At 46.0% G+C, this 19,836-nt stretch overlaps 1 protein-coding gene across 1 annotated transcript in view; it reads right to left on the reverse strand.

Moving 5' to 3' along the window:
• Positions 1-246: 246 nt before the first annotated feature.
• asic1b (acid-sensing (proton-gated) ion channel 1b) overlaps positions 247-19,836 on the reverse strand; it is a 34,034-nt gene continuing 14,444 nt past the window's right edge. The window contains 9 exon segments of the mRNA XM_067230878.1: positions 247-1,694; positions 2,729-2,830; positions 3,937-4,016; positions 4,540-4,631; positions 8,473-8,626; positions 8,781-8,837; positions 10,073-10,223; positions 12,408-12,535; positions 15,030-15,180. Coding sequence (XP_067086979.1) covers positions 1,599-1,694; positions 2,729-2,830; positions 3,937-4,016; positions 4,540-4,631; positions 8,473-8,626; positions 8,781-8,837; positions 10,073-10,223; positions 12,408-12,535; positions 15,030-15,180 — 1,011 coding nt within the window. The 3' untranslated portion in view covers positions 247-1,598.

Raw genomic sequence — 19,836 nt, forward strand, 5'->3', positions numbered from 1 at the left:
TACCTAATCAGCTTCTGCAGCTAAATGTGATGAAAGGAGTCTATAGTGTATTCACAGGAATGAAAACAATTAAACAACAAGGCAGAGCAAGGATTGCAGCGAGGTATAATATGCTATGGCACCAATGAATACAGCTTCATTACATACTAGTCTCAGAAGCCTTGAATTCAGAGTAAATCTCTTAATGACAATAAATAAAACAACCACTTTTAAAATAATATTTACATTTTATTATTGTTTGTTACTGTAAATAAATAGCACAGTCTGTTACCTCAAAAGATGGAGACTGGACTACCAGGCAATATGCATGTTTTTGTATTAAAGGAAATTAATAAAATGATTCAGATAAATACAGTAATGATCAAAAAAGACATTGATAATATGACAATATTAATAAGAATACTACTTTAGTTTTACATCACCTCTACATATTGGTGGTATTGTGCTTTGATATGACATTTGCGACTAGAACATATATAGTATAATAGTAAAATCCAACACCCATATCCTTACTGTACCAATCAATAGAGAGCTCATTTAAATGGTTGACGCCACCTCAAACCCTTCGGTGAAGCAAATGGTAAATGAAATGTAAGTAGCCACACAAACATCTCACAACTCAAACATACATTCATGAGTAAAAAAAAAGGCCTGTTGCTGAAATTAAGCTCTGCCCATTGATAAATGCTATGCACACAGTCAGACCAAATAGGACCCCACACACACACACACACACGCACGCACATACACACACACACAGACACACACATAGACACACACATACACACGCACGTACACACACACAAACACACACATACACACACACACACAGACACACACACACTAGTAAGGTGGGAGCATCAACATCCTTTACCTGTATATCATTGAGGCAAACTTGGCAATAATAAAACGTAAAAAAAAAAATACAACAAAAATACATGCACAGGACAGATACAAGCATGCATCTACACGATGGGGCCTGAAAACGTTCACCATACGTTTAACACTAAATGGTAGACATTGCGTATATCTACCACATACCTCTACCACTCTTCCTCACACGCGTGTTTACTCAACCCCTTACGGAGATACATTCTCGTATGAGGTCCAGTGAGTCCTGTTGGACACAGCAGTAGGTAGAGATGTTGCTACATGCACAGTGGAGTAGGCTTAACCCTTAGGCCAGGCCTCAGAGACACTCAGGTCTGCTGCTGTCGCTGCTAGAAAGGCAAGCTGCTCGGTTGAACTGCGCTCTAGTTTGCAGTGATCCTATCTTCTATCTGCAGAGCTTCTTCAACAGTCTCCTTTGCGGCAGTATTCCAAAAACACTGGGATAAACAATCTAAAGTGTATTCGTTTTATAAAGCGGCTCCAATTCTTCAAATGCTCCGAATTTTTCACGTCTGGAATATTTTATTTGCTTCGTTTTTGTTGTTGTCGGTTTTGTCATCTCCATTATAGTTTGTCAAGGTTTCCCTATTAAAATTGTTTTTGTTTTGTTTTGTTATGCGTGAATCCATGTTGACTGGACAGTGTTGGTGTATGGTCGACTTTGGTTGGACACCACTGGGTTCCCCACTGGGCTCTGATTGGGCGATTCAGCAGGTGAAGTCTTCGAAGTTGCCCTGTCCCGGGTGGTGAGGTAGCATGTTGGCAGGGTACGTGGTTGGTGTCCTCAAGTTCTCACAGGGAGCCTACAAGGAGCATAGGGAGAAGCACATGGGGTTAGGCAGCTAAATGACCCAACGTGGTCTTTCATCATTGGTATTAGTCAGGTGGCTGAGTGGTGAGGGAATCGGGCTAGTAATCCGAAGGTTGCCAGTTCGATTCCCGGTCATTCCAACTGACGTTGTGTCCTTGGGCAAGGCACTTCAACCTACTTGCCTCGGGGGAATGTCCCTGTACTTACTGTAAGTCGCTCTGGATAAGAGCGTCTGCTAAATGACTAAATGTAAATGTATTACAAGGAGTCCTGTTGCGTGGAAGCTATTGAGGCTGGCTGTGTTACACGGCAAGAGGTAGAATCCACTAACACAGAGAGAATGACTAGTAAGATATCACAGCCAGTAGAAACATGTTAGGACACATGGAAAGGAAACCGAAGTACAAAGGAGAGGTAAAAACAGGAAATGGGTTGCCAGTCCTAAGCTTAGAGAGAGAAAAAGGGCAAAGGAACTGTCTTCAACACACAGGCACCGTGACACAGACAGCAGGAGTAAAGGAGGATGAAAGGGATAATTAATGAGTCACTGTAAAGAGCAGGCGGTTTCTCTCTCAATCCCCAGACCCAGACTCAACAATTAGACTTGACTGACTTCATTTAGACTAGGAAATCAAGGGGCTGTCACAGTTTCTGAGCTCTAATCCTGGCCCTGCCGGCCCTGTCCACCATCTGTGATTAAACTCAAACCATGCCACCTTTACCCCTATTCATTACTCTCTCTCTCTCTCTCTGTCTCTCTCTCTGTCTCTCTCTCTCTCTCTCTCTCTCTCTCTCTCTCCCTCTCTCTCTCTCACGAACACACTCTCTTACTCCCTCTCCCTCTCTCTCTCTCTCTCTCTCTCTCTCTTTCTCTCTCTCTCTCTCTCTCTCTCTCTCTCTCTCACTCACTCTCACACTTTCAATCACTCCCAATTGCTCCCTCTCACCCCCCCCCCCATGCAGCCTGTCAGTCTTAGTGTAAGGGAAGTGTCAGTCATGGCGAGTTCTCTGCCCTAGCGTACTGACATGGCGCTTGACGTCGTCCAGGCTCAGAACCGCTCCCCTGTCGTTGTTGTTGCTGCGTTTGTGTTTCTTCTTGGAGCAGCGGCACAGCTTGTACTTGATCACCTGCAAGAAAAAAACAATGTTTACTGCTGAGCTTTCAGCGTGTGACAGACGTCAAACTTTATGGATGGGAGCCAAGTGAATCTTTATGAAACACTCAGAAACACACACAAGCCACATAGAAACATACTATCCCCCCCCCCCCCCCCCCCCCCCACACACACACACACACACAGTAGAATATCACCTGCAGCAACAGTGCCAAAGCCATAGACTATAATACTGTACTACATGTATTTGTGTTTTGTTGTGTTTGGCACCTGAATAGACTGGCCTACAAATAGTGGAATTTAATTCTAATTCCACTTAGTATTGCTAGTTATGCACCCTTAGTATAGTTAGTCCTCATATTTAAATTTTAGATTCCTATATGTTTAATGTTTGCACCTTCCTGCCAAAGTAAATTCCTTGTCTGTGCAAACTTGCATGGAGAATAAAACCCATTATGATTCTGATTCAGTACATCTCCTTCTCTCTCATCTAGGTAAAATATTCTGCTTCATTTTACAAATGTAACCAAAAGAAAGAAGAAAGGAAGACCAGATTCATATGAATGGTTGCCCAAGCTTGAGATGGATTACAATAAACAGAATCTAAAATGTAGTATGATGAAAATGTTAATGTATTCATTGTCAGAGTGCTGCAATGACGCATCTAAGAGGCTGGCACCTGGGAGTGAGTGACCTGCAAACAAACTCACACAACTTTTCCCATCTATCCAAGTAATCATTTTCAACATACACTGCAGATCCCAGAGACGTATGTAGGCAAAGTAAATTCATTGAACTTTTTGATAGAACCTCTTACTTGAAAAACATTTCTACACCAGCAATCATTTTCAGATCTGAGAAAACACCCCTATCTGTGATATCCATGGTAGCAGACCAAGGTCAAAATACAGTTTAAAATACTTTAGAGTCTGCTTGGAACCTCAGGTGGGTGAGATTAGCATTTTTTAGAGAGCAGCCATTTAGTTCCACTGTGCCAGACAAGAGAAATCAAGAGATTGAGCACAAAGTGATTGAACTGAAACCAGTCAGTAGTTTTTCTTTTGGACATGAAGTTTAGAGCCATGGAGCCATGGAGAGGTAGTGAAAGAGATGTCCTACCTCATATAGATAGTCAAACAGCTCCAGGATAGTCAAGATACTGGCTCCAATGAAGAGACCCATCTGACCGCCAATGTCTCCTGGAGGACACACAAGATTAAATCAGCAGGCCCACCTCTACATTCCTCTACATTCCTCTACATTCCTCTACATTCATCCAAAGGCTAAAACAGGAGGAATTTGCTCATGTATCCTTCTAGAAACAGTATTATTTGTTCAAGTATAGATACACAGTATATTATTATTTTGCTTAGCAACCACTTATATATACATTTAGGTCATTTACTTAAGCAATCTTAATCTTTAAGCAAGTGCGTTTGTCTAAAGTATGTGAACTGACTGTACGTCAGTAGAGTCTTCTAGAAGAAGTGACATCAGCTGAGTGCGAATTATACAATGACAATTGGGGGGGTCAACTTCTTCTCCAGGGCGTGTATCGACCCCCCCCCCCCCCTGTTGTTTTTACCTCTTTTGGGGGGGGTCCAAGTCTTAATTAGGGGGTCAGACCCCCCCAAACCCCCCCGTAATGTCCGATCCCAGGGAAAGCTCCCTGGGGGAGAAACCTCTGATCCCCGGTGGGGCAGTTTAACCCCTCCTCCTTACCCAGCAGGCCCGCAAACTCGTAGGCCTTCTTTTGCTCGATCGTCTCATAGTTCAGAGCCTCAAAGAAGATATCAAGGACCAGGATGTTGTCCCTGCCAAAAGAGACACCAGTTAAAAGTCAGTGAGTGCACTTCACAGCCGTTTTCTCACTAAACCAAGGCATCGACTGGCAAGGTTTGTGCGTCTGGGATCTGTTTGTTTTCTAATTTGCAGATGAGAGAACAGATGTGCCACGTCGCACACTAACCTGCCTCCGGCTCATCTCCAGCCATTGAGGAATACAAGGGAAACCAATGACAGTTGTTTGATTTCACACTGTGTTATTTCAGGGTCCGGGTTCCGTCTGCAGAACTACGAGCTGGGATCAGTGTAAGGCCTCAGGCAGCTTGCACCACTTTGTTTTCGTAATATCCAGAGAGTACTGAAGTACAAGGACTTTGCTTCGGGATAAGTCAGACTTCAAACCAGAGTTCAGATCAAAACGGCTGCTTCCCTTTGTTGGAATAGTCTTTGGGGTGTGCAAAAAGGTTCAAAGTAAATGTGACAAAACATTTTTTTGTCAAAATTGAAACAACTAAATCGTGACAATTTGGAGGTCGAACAATCACTTCAAACAACATACTGGCATCTTAAACATACAATGACTGCTTTCAAAAATAAACACGAGCTCCTTCTATTGGCTAATTCCATCAACAAGCACTTGTCCTTGTTGTTCATAATTATATTGTCACCTACAAGAAATAAAATTTATAAACGTCCTCCCTCCTGTGTCTCGGATGCATCTTAATTGGACGTCTGATGTTGTGTTTCGGTGTAACTGTCTGACATCCTTTGCGGTTTGGCTCCTTATTTCCTGAAGCGGTCAGGCGTGAGAGCTAGGCAGCGTTGTCAACAACATGCACTGATATCTGTCACATTCTGTCAGCAGCGGGCACGCTCACCACTCCAGACTTCCTCACTCCTGGACAACCAGGGAAACAGATTTTATATCCAGATCTGAAAAACCTGTCAATTGGCCCGGTTTGACTCTTCTAAGCTTTTCAGACTGGAGGATTAGACTGGGATAATATCAAAACGAAAAACAGTTTAGGATTAGATTGGGCCAGGGTAGATAATATTATGGTTTTATATTTTCTGTGGGGCCTCAAGCCTTGAGGCCAATTTATATTTGTTGGTGATATGCTTCCAGTGCCCCTGACAGTTTCAAATGAGATCCCCCCCCGTGTGGCCTCAACAGCTTTGAAATAAATCTGGGTTTGTTTGAACCATCAGCAGCACAACAGTGGCACATCCACATTTAAATCTAGAAAATTGCATTAGTTAATACTTTTCGAGCAGGCGAACTCTGGCAGTACTTTAGCATAAATAACTAATTGACTGAGTGCAGACAAGTCATCTGTGGCCGTATGGTTCTGGTTCAACAGCTCTCTACTCCAGAAACCCAACATGAGACTAAGGGCCTCATGTACTAACGCTTCTGCGCCCACTTCAGGCGTATTTGTTTCGCAATTTGCGCGTAAAAGCATGGCGAGGTATGTACAAACATTCCACACTGAGGTAAAAGCGCAGACTGCCTGTCACGGGAACAGAAAATGGCAAATTGCGCTTTTCCGTGTCATGCATATGCATTCACGGGAGGGTCAAGGGGAAAGTGGGAGTTTCCCATAAAGAGATGGGAGGGGATGCGTAAAGTGTGCCTAATTATGTATTTTGCAGTATGTACAGAAACCGCCCATGAAAGTGCGTCTCTATTTTGCGGTCAAAATTCTGCGCCTCTTAAAAGCAGGTGTAAACCTGGATGCACGCGGGTCCCCTTGCATATGCCTCCTGGTGACATGACAGCAGTAATCCGAGCAAGATGAAGACCTAGGCCGAGGAGATGATCTGAAAGGATTTTTGCCACAAGGATCACACTTTTTCAGTTGAGTGAATACAAAATCATTACGCGTTATAGATTAAGCAGCCATGCAATATTACAGTTACTGGAATTTGTAATTTTGGTCCAGATTGCATTTCATTGTGTCGGTGTGGAATTCTGGCCTTGTATAATATTTAAATTCGCTGTTACCTCATGAACAAGCACATCAATTTTGTTATCACCAAATCTTTGTTTTCGCTATTTTGACTTTGGTGGCTGATCTATGATAGAAAGAGAGAAGGAGGCCCATTCAATTGCACGTTTAAATGCTTGCACGTGTATGGTATAGTGGGCGGAGAAAGGCGCTGATTACCCAATGAACTGCAGGTTTCGTAAATACGACGTAAACTGAAGTATCACAGCGTGCGCAATCTGCGGGTTGGCCATGGCGCTAATAACGTTGTAAATGTACGTACATGAGGCCCTAGGTCTATACGACCACGGCAGAGAGCTCCCCCACCCCCTGACACACAGAGAGAAGACACCCCACCCCCTGACAGACAGACACCCCCACCCCCTGACACACAGAGAGACACCCCACCCCCTGACAGACAGACACCCCCACCCCCTGACAGACAGAGAGAAGACACCCCACCCCCTGACAGACAGACACCCCCACCCCCTGACACACAGAGAGACACCCCCTGACAGACAGACACCCCCACCCCCTGACACACAGAGAGACACCCCCTGACACACAGAGAGACACCCCACCCCCTGACAGACAGAGAGAAGACACCCCACCCCCTGACAGACAGACACCCCCACCCCCTGACACACAGACACCCCCACCCCCTGACACACAGAGAGACACCCCCTGACACACAGAGAGACACCCCCTGACAGACACCCCCACCCCCTGACACACAGAGAGACACCCCCTGACACACAGAGAGACACCCCACCCCCTGACAGACAGAGAGAAGACACCCCACCCCCTGACAGACAGACACCCCCACCCCCTGACACACAGACACCCCCACCCCCTGACACACAGACACCCCCACCCCCTGACACACAGAGAGACACCCCACCCCCTGACAGACAGAGAGAAGACACCCCACCCCCTGACAGACAGACACCCCCACCCCCTGACAGACAGACACCCCCACCCCCTGACACACAGACACCCCACCCCCTGACACACAGAGAGACACCCCCTGACAGACAGACACCCCCACCCCCTGACAGACAGACACCCCCACCCCCTGACACACAGAGAGACACCCCCTGACAGACAGACACCCCCACCCCCTGACAGACAGACACCCCCACCCCCTGACACACAGAGAGACACCCCCTGACAGACAGACACCCCCACCCCCGACAGACAGAGACACCCCCATCCCCTGACAGACAGACACCCCCACCCCCTGACACACAGAGAGACACCCCCTGACAGACAGACACCCCCACCCCCTGACAGACAGACACCCCCACCCCCTGACAGACAGACACCCCCACCCCCTGACAGACAGACACCCCCACCCCCTGACACACAGAGAGACACCCCCTGACAGACAGACAACCCCACCCCCTGACAGACAGAGAGAAGACACCCCACCCCCTGACAGACAGACACCCCCACCCCCTGACAGACAGAGAGACACCCCCACCCCCTGACAGACAGAGAGAAGACACCCCACCCCCTGACAGACAGACACCCCCACCCCCTGACACACAGAGAGACACCCCCTGACAGACAGACACCCCCACCCCCTGACAGACAGACAGACACCCCCACCCCCTGACAGACAGACAGACACCCCCACCCCCTGAAGACACAACCACATGTGGAATCTGTGGCGGAGGCAGCAAGGAAGGAAATATTGCTGTGACACACTTTCTTAGCAGCAACGTCAGATGACTTCCTGGTATTAAAAACACAATCCTCTTAACACTGGTGAGTATGATTGGTTGTGCGTGATATTTAACAGCGGTATGATCACCTGATCAGTCTGGAGGCTTAACACCGGAACCAAGTTTGTTCATACAGTTACCAGAAAGGGACTTACGCAATATACTGTTCGGTCTTGTTGTACTTCTTTGCCAGGTACTTGGCTGATGCCTTGCTGGGGATCCTGACGAAGGACATCTCCTTGCCGAAGCGTGTCATGTTGCACGGAGTCTCACAGACACAGTAGTCGTTGTCCCTCTCCACCAGGAAGTCTGGAGGTCAGGAACCAAACATGTCACCAGGGGACCCGTGCCACTCACAACCATACAGGGTTCTTTGGTTGCTTTTGGGAGAACCCTCAAAAAATCGGTTTAGAACCCTGGATGGGAGGAAGAGGGGTGTGTGTGTGTGTGGTGTGGTGCTTACCCAGGGCAGGATCGGCACATTCCTTGTACTGTTCAGGGGTGCAGTAGGGGGCATCTCCTACACAAACAGGAAGTCAGATTCCACACGGGTGTCACACAGGTGTCAAACAGGTGTCACAGGACTTTCGCTCAATACGTTGATTCCATCCTCACTTGGCTCCATCACTAAAAGTCATCTAACTGACAGACACGCCCTCCCTGAAACCGCTGCATGGCCAGGTACTCCACTGAGAAGCCAGATATCCGGAAGGGTTGGGTGGGCAGTCAGTCAACTGAGTAGGCTGTTTAACCAATTTCACTCGGCGACACAATTTTAGGAATAAGTTAGGAAAGTAAACTACAATACATGTAGAAGTGTGCCACCCAAGTCAGATGTTACTCAACATGAATACAGAGACAGCACGTAAGTAGTGTCGGAGCTGTACTTGGGTCTGCTTATTTGAGTTAGGTACCGTTTTATTGTAAATCAGTCCGGAGAGATGACGGATTCCCGAGTCGAGATGCGTACTTGGCCTTCTAATTGTATTACGTCAGTCTGTCATTACATTACTTATTTTTTCTTGAATTATATTTGATCTCCAAATTGAATTCATTAACTTGAGTTCCTTTCTCCCACACACACTATGTTCCAAGTCCCCAATCGTATCAGAGCCAGGAAACAATGTGTCCTGGACACAGACAATTATCGTCCTGCTGTAATTATTCATCGTATTTGGGTACACTCTCAGATCCATCTTTATGAAACAGACAGGTCTTGGGTGAGGTGAGGTGAGGTGTGTGTGTGTGTGTGCAGCTGGGAGAAACTCTCTGAGAGGATGGCATTATCACAGTTAGACCTTCGAGCACAAACTGCCAGATTCAAATCACTAGTGCCGGCTAATGGCTACACTCTGGCTGATTACAGAGTAAGCTCGAGATGAAGAACTTTCTCCTTGGGTACTTTCCATTTCAATCCTGCAGAATATTTGTCGACTGTCAGTCTGTATCACCGACCAGCTACTTTCCCCAATTTAAGACAATGTTATGTAAGTAACTAAGGTTACTTACATAACCATGGTTTTTTACCACTGAAGTCACCTGCAGTCATGCAGTCACCTGACAGCATGACCCCGCCCCCTACCTCCAGCTGACCAGAACCAGCACAACCCAGCAACAGACTGGCTGATTAACAGAATCTGAACCCCTTCACAGCAGGAAGGCTGACACGGGCACTTCGCTTGCATGACGAGGATTGGATCCTGGCCCAGACACCTGGCAGCGTGGAGACCTGGGGCTGCTGGCTGAGGCTCTTACCAGGCATGTGCACCATGCGGCAGTTGCAGTTCTCCACCAGGTAGCGTGTCTCACAGTCGATACGGCACGCCGTGAGGCTGTAGCTGCTGAAGAAGTCCGAGTCCATAGGCGTCGACTTGCAATCTCCCCAAGGAGGAGGCAGGTACGTCAGCTGGGGGGGGAACAATCTGTCAGTTAACCACTGTTACTGTAAGTCGCTCTGGATAAGAGCATCTGCTGAATGACTAAATGTAACCAATCTCCAAACCAATCCATACATCAGTCAGTCAATCAATGATGGGCCAAGCTGCCAGTGAATTGCCCAATTACTAGATCTGTTTCAATCCTAAGATAATGTTTATTATATTGTGTTCTTACTTTGATGGTTACTACACACTTCCTTTGATGATAATGTGTAAAGATTTACTAAACTTAACTAAATTCCTTTGACTAAAGCAACTAGTAAACTGTATATATTACATTACATTGTATATTATTCTGTGTACTATCTGTCAGGCTCCGCAGGCCCTCATGGTGCAGAAACTACATGTAGAGCAGACATCAAGGGCATTTCAGAGATTAAATTAGACGGTGCTCCATTGAATGTGCAAGGACCGAGAAATTGAGGATGCCTAAAACTTTAAACCATGTTATCATATGCAGTGGTTTAGGAGAATGCCACACACATGCAATAAACCCCCCCACACACATTTCTGTGACAGCACCAACACCAGATGTACTACGTAACTTAATAACCACACTTTGGTCATTAATGAGCTTGTCGAGATTGATTGGTGGGATGCACAGAGTGGCACACAGCGTTGAACCCGACCCGGGTGGAAACGAGGAGGTGAGTACCGGAAGGTTCTCTGGGTCAGTCCAGACCAGCTCATAATCTGTATCGTACCTGCCTGCAGCTCCAGCCAGCTGAGTAATAGTCCCAGCATGCTTGGCAGCACCCTCCCCCCAGCCCCCCAGCCTCCCAGCCTCCCATATCCCAAGCCCCCCTCCCCCCCAGCCTCCCATATCCCAAGCCCCCCTCCCCCCTCCACTGGTACTGCACCATGTAGCCATCCCAAACCACCCATCTTCACTCATGTTCCTCTGTGGACTGTGCAAGTGGAGGATTGATACAGTGGGTGTTTACTGTATGTGACTACCAGTTTAGATGTGTGAGTGGGTGAGTGTGTGCGTGCGTGCGTATGAGTGAATCTGTGTGTGCGTGTGTCTTTATGTGAATGTGTGTGTGTGGGTGAGTAAGAGTGTGCGGGTGTGGGTGTGGAACATTGTTGGTGGATGGTAGCTGTTGAAGACCAGTCTACAGCAAGAATACAAAAATTGAATCATGTCATTCTAATCGTGCTGTTGCTTAATTTATGTTAATTAAACAAGGTTGACGTGATCAGCTGGATATGATCTACGCCGCGTCGAGAGAGAGATAACAATGGAGATGGAAAGTGAAGGAAATGGAAGTGGAGGGGAAAGCATTTCTATTCATGACATAGAAAGGTGGAAACAGGACTGGGAGGGAAACATGCATTGAAAAAACGAGTGTGTGATAACTTGCTTGGTCAACAGAACTCTGAATTTCATTAACATGTTGACACCACAGGACAATCACGTTAGCAAGAGGTTGGCTGAACGGGAGCTAAAGCAGAAATAGAGGTAGAGAGAGACGGGGGAGGGTGGAGGTTATGAGAAAGAGAGGGAGGAAGAGAATGGGGTTGAGATAGAGGCAACGGTTCAAGATGGAAATGATTGGAAAATACACACACACACTCTCAGACAGACTGACGTTGACAGCATGCATTTCTCACTGCAGCGTCATGACAGCAGAAAACACACATGCACTCACAAAACACACACAGACCCACACACTCAAATAAACAAGAGGACGTAGGTAGTCTGTTAATTCATTTTCCAGTTTTCATGATTCAGGTGTGTGTGTGGTTAATGCACGTCTATCACCAGCAAGGTATGATAATTAATTAAGTTGAGGGTTAGCAAGTGGTCCAGATTGGTAAGCTTTCCCAATACTAATTGGAACATGGGTTCATTTTAATATTCAGCCAGGTGCTTTAATAGACCAGCATGCACCAGTAAGACTGATTCAGTCCATCAAGGTGAGAACTCACTGGATTCCTAAACCCTCTCAGGAAACATAAATCATTACCCGTTTAGGTCGGACACACCAAAACACGCCACGGTCAAGCTAGCTCCTACAGTCCACCTGCTCTTCGCTAATCATGTGCTTGATTTATCCACCATGCCATATTCCAAACACGAATAGGTCTCCGAGGTAAATCTCTGAAATAAATCCTCTCACACTTCACCCTTCATGGCGTATTTGACCTACCCTTTGTTCCTGGCAGGATACGAAGGTCTGGAAGCCCGGGGCCACCCCGAAGCCTAGCTGGTCGATGAAGGGCGGTTCGTCCTGGGTGTGGATCTGCACCTTTATTCCCGCCTCGAATGACGTCTCGTCTGCGGACAGGAGAGAGACGTTAAGTCGGAAGCAGGACCAGAATCTTAAGGGGAATTTTCAGCACATGAATGTGTGCAATCTATATAAATTATAAATTATAAATATATAAATATAAAGTACAAAAATATGATTGGATATATTAATTTAAAGGAAAATAGTAGTCGCCAGTAGTCTCCCTGAGCTCAAGTGACCCGCATGCTTCTGAGGACATGCTTGGGACGTGACTGAACGAACGGATACAAATCTATAAATGATGAGAAGGGTAAAAGGACAAGCAAAGGATCTGACAGTTTCCTTCTCCCTGGCTCTCTGCACTACAGCATGACAACAGATGGTCTTGCCTGATTGTGAGAGCATAGCCATATTAGTGAACAGCCTGGGCACTTCCTGTCTCTAACTATCAAACTCATGGAAACTTCTCTGTCATAACACTGTCTTGCTGTAGGTGGCGCCTCCCAAATAAAGAGCGACAGCTTGCTGGGGTATTAAAGATGGAGGAAAACAAAGATGACTTGTTTAGTTTAGCTATTTACTTATCGTAAATCCTGCTAATTCTGGCAGGATATCATTTCTTCATGGGATAATTTTTGGGGGATTAATCAACTACCATTGGGGCACATGAATTATTAGTTGGAAGCTTTATGTCAAAATTCATGTCATATTCATGTCAATATAATGTGTAATTATAAAATATTCATACACGATTTGAATAAACGCACCCCAAGGAGCCTTAAAAACATGAGGAAGCAGAACTGCTGGTTTAGAGTGCCGGAACAATCCAGGATTTTTTGGCCTCTCCTGACTTCTCTCTGAAAGCCCGATAACACGTCTCTTGAACCTACAGTCCTTCTCTCTTTTCAATTAGAGGTGAATGTGACTTGAATTCTGCGGGAGCGTTCTGATAAGGAGGGCAACAGACATTCCCAGTTACATTCAGCTCCTGAGGAGTCAGCGACTGAGCCAGCCTGTGTCACTGCCAACACAGTGTTCACTTCGGGCTGTTAGCAACACATAATATAACTAGAGCTGAAGCCGAGCCGTCTATTAAGGAATCCAGGCCATCTTTCATATCCTCGCAATCTGTCATCCTTAGACAGTTAAAATATTGATATGTAGCCCTAAAGGCAGTTCGGGAATTCAAATGTAAATATCGACAGAGTTTTTGTGTGTGAAATACAGCTCAGTACACAATACTCTCAGAACAATTTCACGCAGTCTAGCTTTATGTGAGCTGTCACAAAGAGACAGTGTAGAGAAGTAGACACCGAGTCCCATCATTGATTTTTCTCATCTTCTTCCATTGGTTCTGTATGATGCATGCAGACAGTAAACATGGCTGACAAGTGATAGCGTCATATCACTATCAGGAGAACATTTCGTAAATCAATCTCTATATGTCTTGATTGAGGTTCAGTCGATAATGCCTCCTACTGTGGTTGGACTGTGTCCTGTGTACATTTCTGGACCATGATTTATACTGTGGCAAGAGGCCTGTCAATCATAAGAGCCTCTCTCTGTCTTAATTACGTCCTTTAGCTATGTAACACCCTCTCACAGTACTTTTGAGCACCTTGTGCTAATAAATGGCACTTAAAAATGTCACACAAATTTCAAATGACATTTGACCAAAGAAGGACGTTAGAAATTAGGAATTTTCATTCCAAAGACACCATTAAATTTGACATTACGGCGTTTATTAATCATCAGTAGAGTTAGAGAGTTATGGGTATTCTTATGAAGATGTGTCACAAAATGGAATCTGTATAAGTTTAAGTAGGATTGTGATTATTGATTGACTTTTGATGTCTAATGCCATTTCATTTTCCTTTCTGCTGCTGTATATTATGTCAATATATGTATGGGAATGCTGTAGTGCATGTCACAATAATATGATGTACAAAATGAATGTTGTCGTGCCGACACTTAACCTTGTACTTGTCTGGTTGTTCAGTACCATTGTCTTTCACAGAAAAACTCAATAAAATCTAAGTAACAAAAAAAAGAAGATGTGTCACAAAGTGACATTTCTATGTCAACATAATATCACGAGAACTCAGTTCTTCTGTATGAATAAAGATCACAGACAAGAAAAGGTTGATTTTCCTGAACAGAACTGAACTGCAGTTGAATGAAACAACCAAATGCAACGAAGATAAATCAAACCCACATTTTTCAACTAAACTGATGTGAACAGACGCAAAGTGAACTGAAACTTAACTTAAGACTTAAGAGTACTGAACAGAATATAACTTAACTTAAGGGAACTGACCAGAATCGAACTTAACTTAAGTGAACTGACCAGAATCTAACTTAACTTAAGTGAACTGACCAGAATCGAACTTAACTTAAGTGAACTGACCAGAATCTAACTTAACTTAAGTGAACTGACCAGAATCGAACTTAACTTAAGTGAACTGACCAGAATCTAACTTAAGTGAACTGAATTGAGCTGAGTTGAGGTGAACCGAAATGGACCAATCAGGTAAGCCTTACCGGTCTCTCCCCAGACAGGCAGGTATTCATCCTGCTGGATGTCCAGCATCAGCTCCAGGCCGTTCCCCATGCCTCCCTTCATGGTCACCAGGAGCGGGCGGCCATCTTGGCCCGAGTTAAAGGTGTAGCACTTCCCATAGCGTGTGAAGATCTGAAACAGACAACAGAAAGACAGCAGATTCAAAGCAAACTGCAGGACAGGACACCACACCGGACAAGGCATCGACCAACATTGTCCAACACAGTGAGACACTCCAATAGTCAGCATGCTGTAACCGATGCTGCCCTGCTATAAACGAAAGCGGTCGCATTACCCAAGGCTTGCTGGGCTTCGATACGATAGCTGGGGGGTTAACCACAGTAACCTCATTACAGAACCCAGGAAATGGAAAGCTGGCTACGGAGAGGAACATAATGGAATGACCCTCCACATTGTGACTCCGCGCCCCAGGGAAGCTGCTTGCTCTGAGGCTCCCAGCGTGAGAAGGAGGACCACAGACTGCAGGATCCAGATCACCCGCACGGTTCCGTGTACCAGACGCTATTGTGCCGTTCCATCTTTCGTCTCCCGTTTTCCTGGGAGTCTCCCTTGAAGGTTTACGTTGGTTATGGGTGCCGATCAGTGGGCATCTGCGTGGACCTCTGTGATAGTGCTTGAAATAAAGGGACACTGGTTTCATTTGTTTGTTGACACTCATAACTATTCTTTTTTCTGAATGAAGGGAAAGCATTCTAAGTGAGGCTGCACTGCAGTGCTCAGTCCTTCTTTAATTTAAATGATGAAAACAGACAAAAGGCACTGTCAGAAAGTTAATTTAGCTAAATTCTTCTTTTTATCTTAATTCTAAGCACTCAAGAGACCTCGGTTGGGATATTACAAACAACTTTGATGAAGCATGGTTTTACATGCTCCTTGATAAGGGTGATTCGTGACCACTCTTTTACAGAACAGTACAATATAGAACACCATGACTCACTAACAACCCGATAATACACATGGAACGTGTGACTGGAAGCAGGTGGATAAACTGTACGTTGGTGTTGAATCAAGATATCTTATCTGGATGTAACAGGCTGTGAAAATTGACAAAAACCTAGAGGGTTAATTACAAGTGGAGCTGATGACTCAAACATGACATGACTTATTATGGTGATATAATCCTTGAGAACGTGCTGAAAGACAGACGAACACCAGACGTGAAATCCACAACGTTCCTCTGAAATATCAAGTGGCGCGAAGAAATACGAGAAAAAAAACCCTGATTATAATAACATGACAATGGCATTAACATGGGCCTACATGTGATCTCCTCAGGCATGGGTTGGAACCAAGACAAACGACATCTGCAGGAGAAAGCTCAGCTATCTGTCAGCAGGTGCAACGTGACCTTCAGGAAGTGCGTGTGTTGAAGCAGAGCCTGGGGAGAGGTGGCACACAGGAGGCAGCCATGACTCCTGGGACAACAGGAGCACCAATGCCAACAGCAGATCCTGAAAGCGAGCCCACCGCTCCGCCCCCCCGCCCCGACTGTAGTCACACAATCCATCCTTGCATTACTCATCTGCACAGCACGTGACCAACACTAAGGCCTTCAGGAGACGGAAGGGAAACCTATCCTCGGCCCGCCGTGCGGATCATGTTTACGGTTCTTCACATACACCAGAGAGTGAAACCAGGAAATGACCTCGTCAGAGAAACGTCCCACGTACACCAGAGAGATAGATTATCCTTCTGCACAGAAAACCACAGGAGGGAGGAATAATGGGACCCTTATCAAGACATGATGAATGTTGCTGAGTTTGAAAGTAGACAGGAAATCCAGTAGTGAACAACCTCACACCAATGCCCAGGCTGTCGCTGTGTTTAGGCTGTTAATACTGTTCCAATATAGCTCTGGCTCCACCACTGACGTCATGGTTCACAAAAGCTCGTCAGATGTGTATGAGCAGGCTACTGAGTGCTCTTATTGTAATGTTTTGCATGGGAGACAGCGACTGGCTGCTGGCTTCTCTTTGTTTACAGAGTCTGGCTGGAAGCAGGTTGATATGCATCACCAAGACCAGACTGATAAGAGAGGTGAGTCAGTGTGTGTGTGTGTGAGAGTATGTGTGTGAGCATGTTATTATGCATGTGGGTGTGTGTGCTTGTGAACTTGTGAGTGTGTGTGTGTGTGTATGTGCCTGTTTATGTGTGGTTACAATGTGGTTGGTATCGTACATATCGTATGGTACAAGGTGACTGAAAGTCTATATGAAGCCGTGCTGTGGTAGAGTTGCTGTGGTAACCAGCAGACTTTGTTGCGATGCAGGGCGGGTGGGCGACCTTGGGACCCTGTGCTGCGAAAGCCGTGAGACTCCTCTCCTGTGGCAACGGCAGCATGTCGCTCCCTCTGAACAACACGGCTCCCACACAGCAGAGGTGGCAGCACGGCTGGGATGACAGGTACTACAACCACATCAAGTGGACTGCATCCAATGATGACCGAGTAAAAAGCCATAATATCATGATTTAGATGGCATCTATATGCGGTCCTTTCACAAACCGCTTTCTGGCAAGCGGCGAAATCCGAGCACAATATCTGGTGACGATACAATTTTGAGACGCATTGTTATTTACGTGTTGCATCCACAGTTAACTGTGATCTAATGTCGTGTGGAAATCGGATTTGGCGCTCACGTGTGACACATAACATTACTGGATTCAGTCACACAAGATCCACAGCTCGCATCTCTGGCAGATGGTCACACATGACAACACGCACACACTTGCACAGAAATGTAACTCTTAACGTGCATAATTCGCAGACATGTTCCAGAGGGTGTTGGGCAGGCCTGGGGCTATTCTCTACGGGACAATGGCTCCAAGGACGCTCGAGCTGCTAAAGGGAAGATGCCCTGAAGCCTGGCAGGAGGTCACCCTCATCTTCTTATTGATCTGAAGATCAACAGGGCCACACTAAAGCAACACCATGTCCACACAAGAGGAAGCAGATGCACACAGCGACATGCTTCCCACTGTATCGCTGCATACGACACATCAACCGAAACCTGGTGCTAATGCTGCATACTTGCCAAAGTGAATGCACTGTAAGTCATGCCAGTGAATGCACTGTAAGTCATGCCAGTGAATGCACTGTAAGTCATGCCAGTGAATGCACTGTAAGTCATGCCAGTGAATGCACTGTAAGTCATGCCAGTGAATGCACTGTAAGTCATGCCAGTGAATGCACTGTAAGTCATGCCAGTGAATGCAACCTTACGATTGTAAGTGAGAATATTCCTACGTAGCAATACTTGGAGTTGAGCAATTGTGCTCTCATTTTGAGGCTGGCAATGCATAGCTCACAGTGATTACATGAAGTTAGTGTAGGCTAGGCCGTGGTGATTAGGGTGAGTTACTGTAGGCTAGGTAGTAGTGATTAGGGTGAGTTACTGTTGGCTAGGCCATGGTGATTAGGGTGAGCTAGTATAGGCTTAGTAGTAGTGATTAGGGTGAGTTACTGTTGGCATGGTGATTAGGGTGAGTTAGTGTACATCTGATCCATGAGTTAAGACAGCTAAAGACAGGGATCAATTCAGCTGCATGAAGCAGGGGGGCGTTCCACCTCATGAGGACTGGTTAGCAACTGAAATCAATTGCTGTGGCCCTGAAGTCAGACTGGATCAGGCTGGGAATGGGTTCAGCTGAAGGAAGGAAACGGGGAAGGGGGGGAATTGATCGGTCTGATGGACCCAAGTAAAGAGAGGGGCAAGCCGTGGGGGCTCCCTGTGAGAAGGTCAATATCCTAACTTCTCCCCGGGCTTCCTTCTATACCCTGTCTCCTTTTGTCTTTCTTCCACCCCTTAACCTGTCTGACAAACATTGATTATCCATACGTTTCAAAAGAGAAAGCGGGGGGGGGGAGAGTGAGAAGAGAGAGACAGAGAGAGAGAGAGAGAGGGAGAGAGAGAGAGAGAAAGGGAGAGAGAAAGGGAGAGAGAGAGAAAAAGGGAGAGAGAGAAAGGGAGTTCAGTCCAACTGGCTGTATTTCTGCTCTGCAGGAAAAGGGGTCCGTCCTTTATCGCTCTGTGTCATGTTACAGAGGAACCAGCGGCAGTTGGCCGCTGAATCAGTCTGACCAGCAGCTCATAATCCCTGTGTCTCTGAGAGGCCAGAGAGGAGCTGGCAGATGAATCACAAGTCTTCATTAACGTTGGATTGGTCTCCTGGGGTCTTTGTTTGTGGACATATATTAACGTAGCAACAGTAGGAAGCCAATAAAATAACAGTCCGTATACAGAGAGTATACTGTATATACAGACTGTAAGTGTCAGTATGTGTGTGTATAGAGAGAAAGAGAGAGAGACAGAGAAAGGCTGAGGTAGACAGAGACAGAGAAAGATAGCATTAAAGAAGATTTGACATATGAATAGGTGAATCACAGCTGTGTTGCTGCTTGGGCTGCACTACTAGTTCCTTCCTCACTTTTTTTTTCTTTTGCTCTCGACGAAGGCGGTCGCATTTTATCCTCCCCTCCCTGACCTTCCCTGCTTGGCTGTGTATTGTGTCTTGTCTTGTCTCAAGATACTCTCTCATCATCACTCTCCGAAACTAGAAGCATGGAATTAATTAGCTGGTCTCTCAATGCTATTGACACCATCTTCTCGAAGACATCTTCATATTCGGAACCATGATTACAGGCTTTCTGCTGTTTGGAATAGGCGCTGGCTTTGTATATCGGAAAATTAAGGAAACGGCTGCAGCCGAGACTATCTTGCTCCTCCCTCCCCCCCCCCCCCCCCCCCCACATCTGTGGTTTGGTCTCTG

The sequence above is a fragment of the Osmerus mordax genome, chromosome 1 (assembly GCF_038355195.1).
Source record: "Osmerus mordax isolate fOsmMor3 chromosome 1, fOsmMor3.pri, whole genome shotgun sequence".
NCBI lineage: Eukaryota > Metazoa > Chordata > Actinopteri > Osmeriformes > Osmeridae > Osmerus > Osmerus mordax.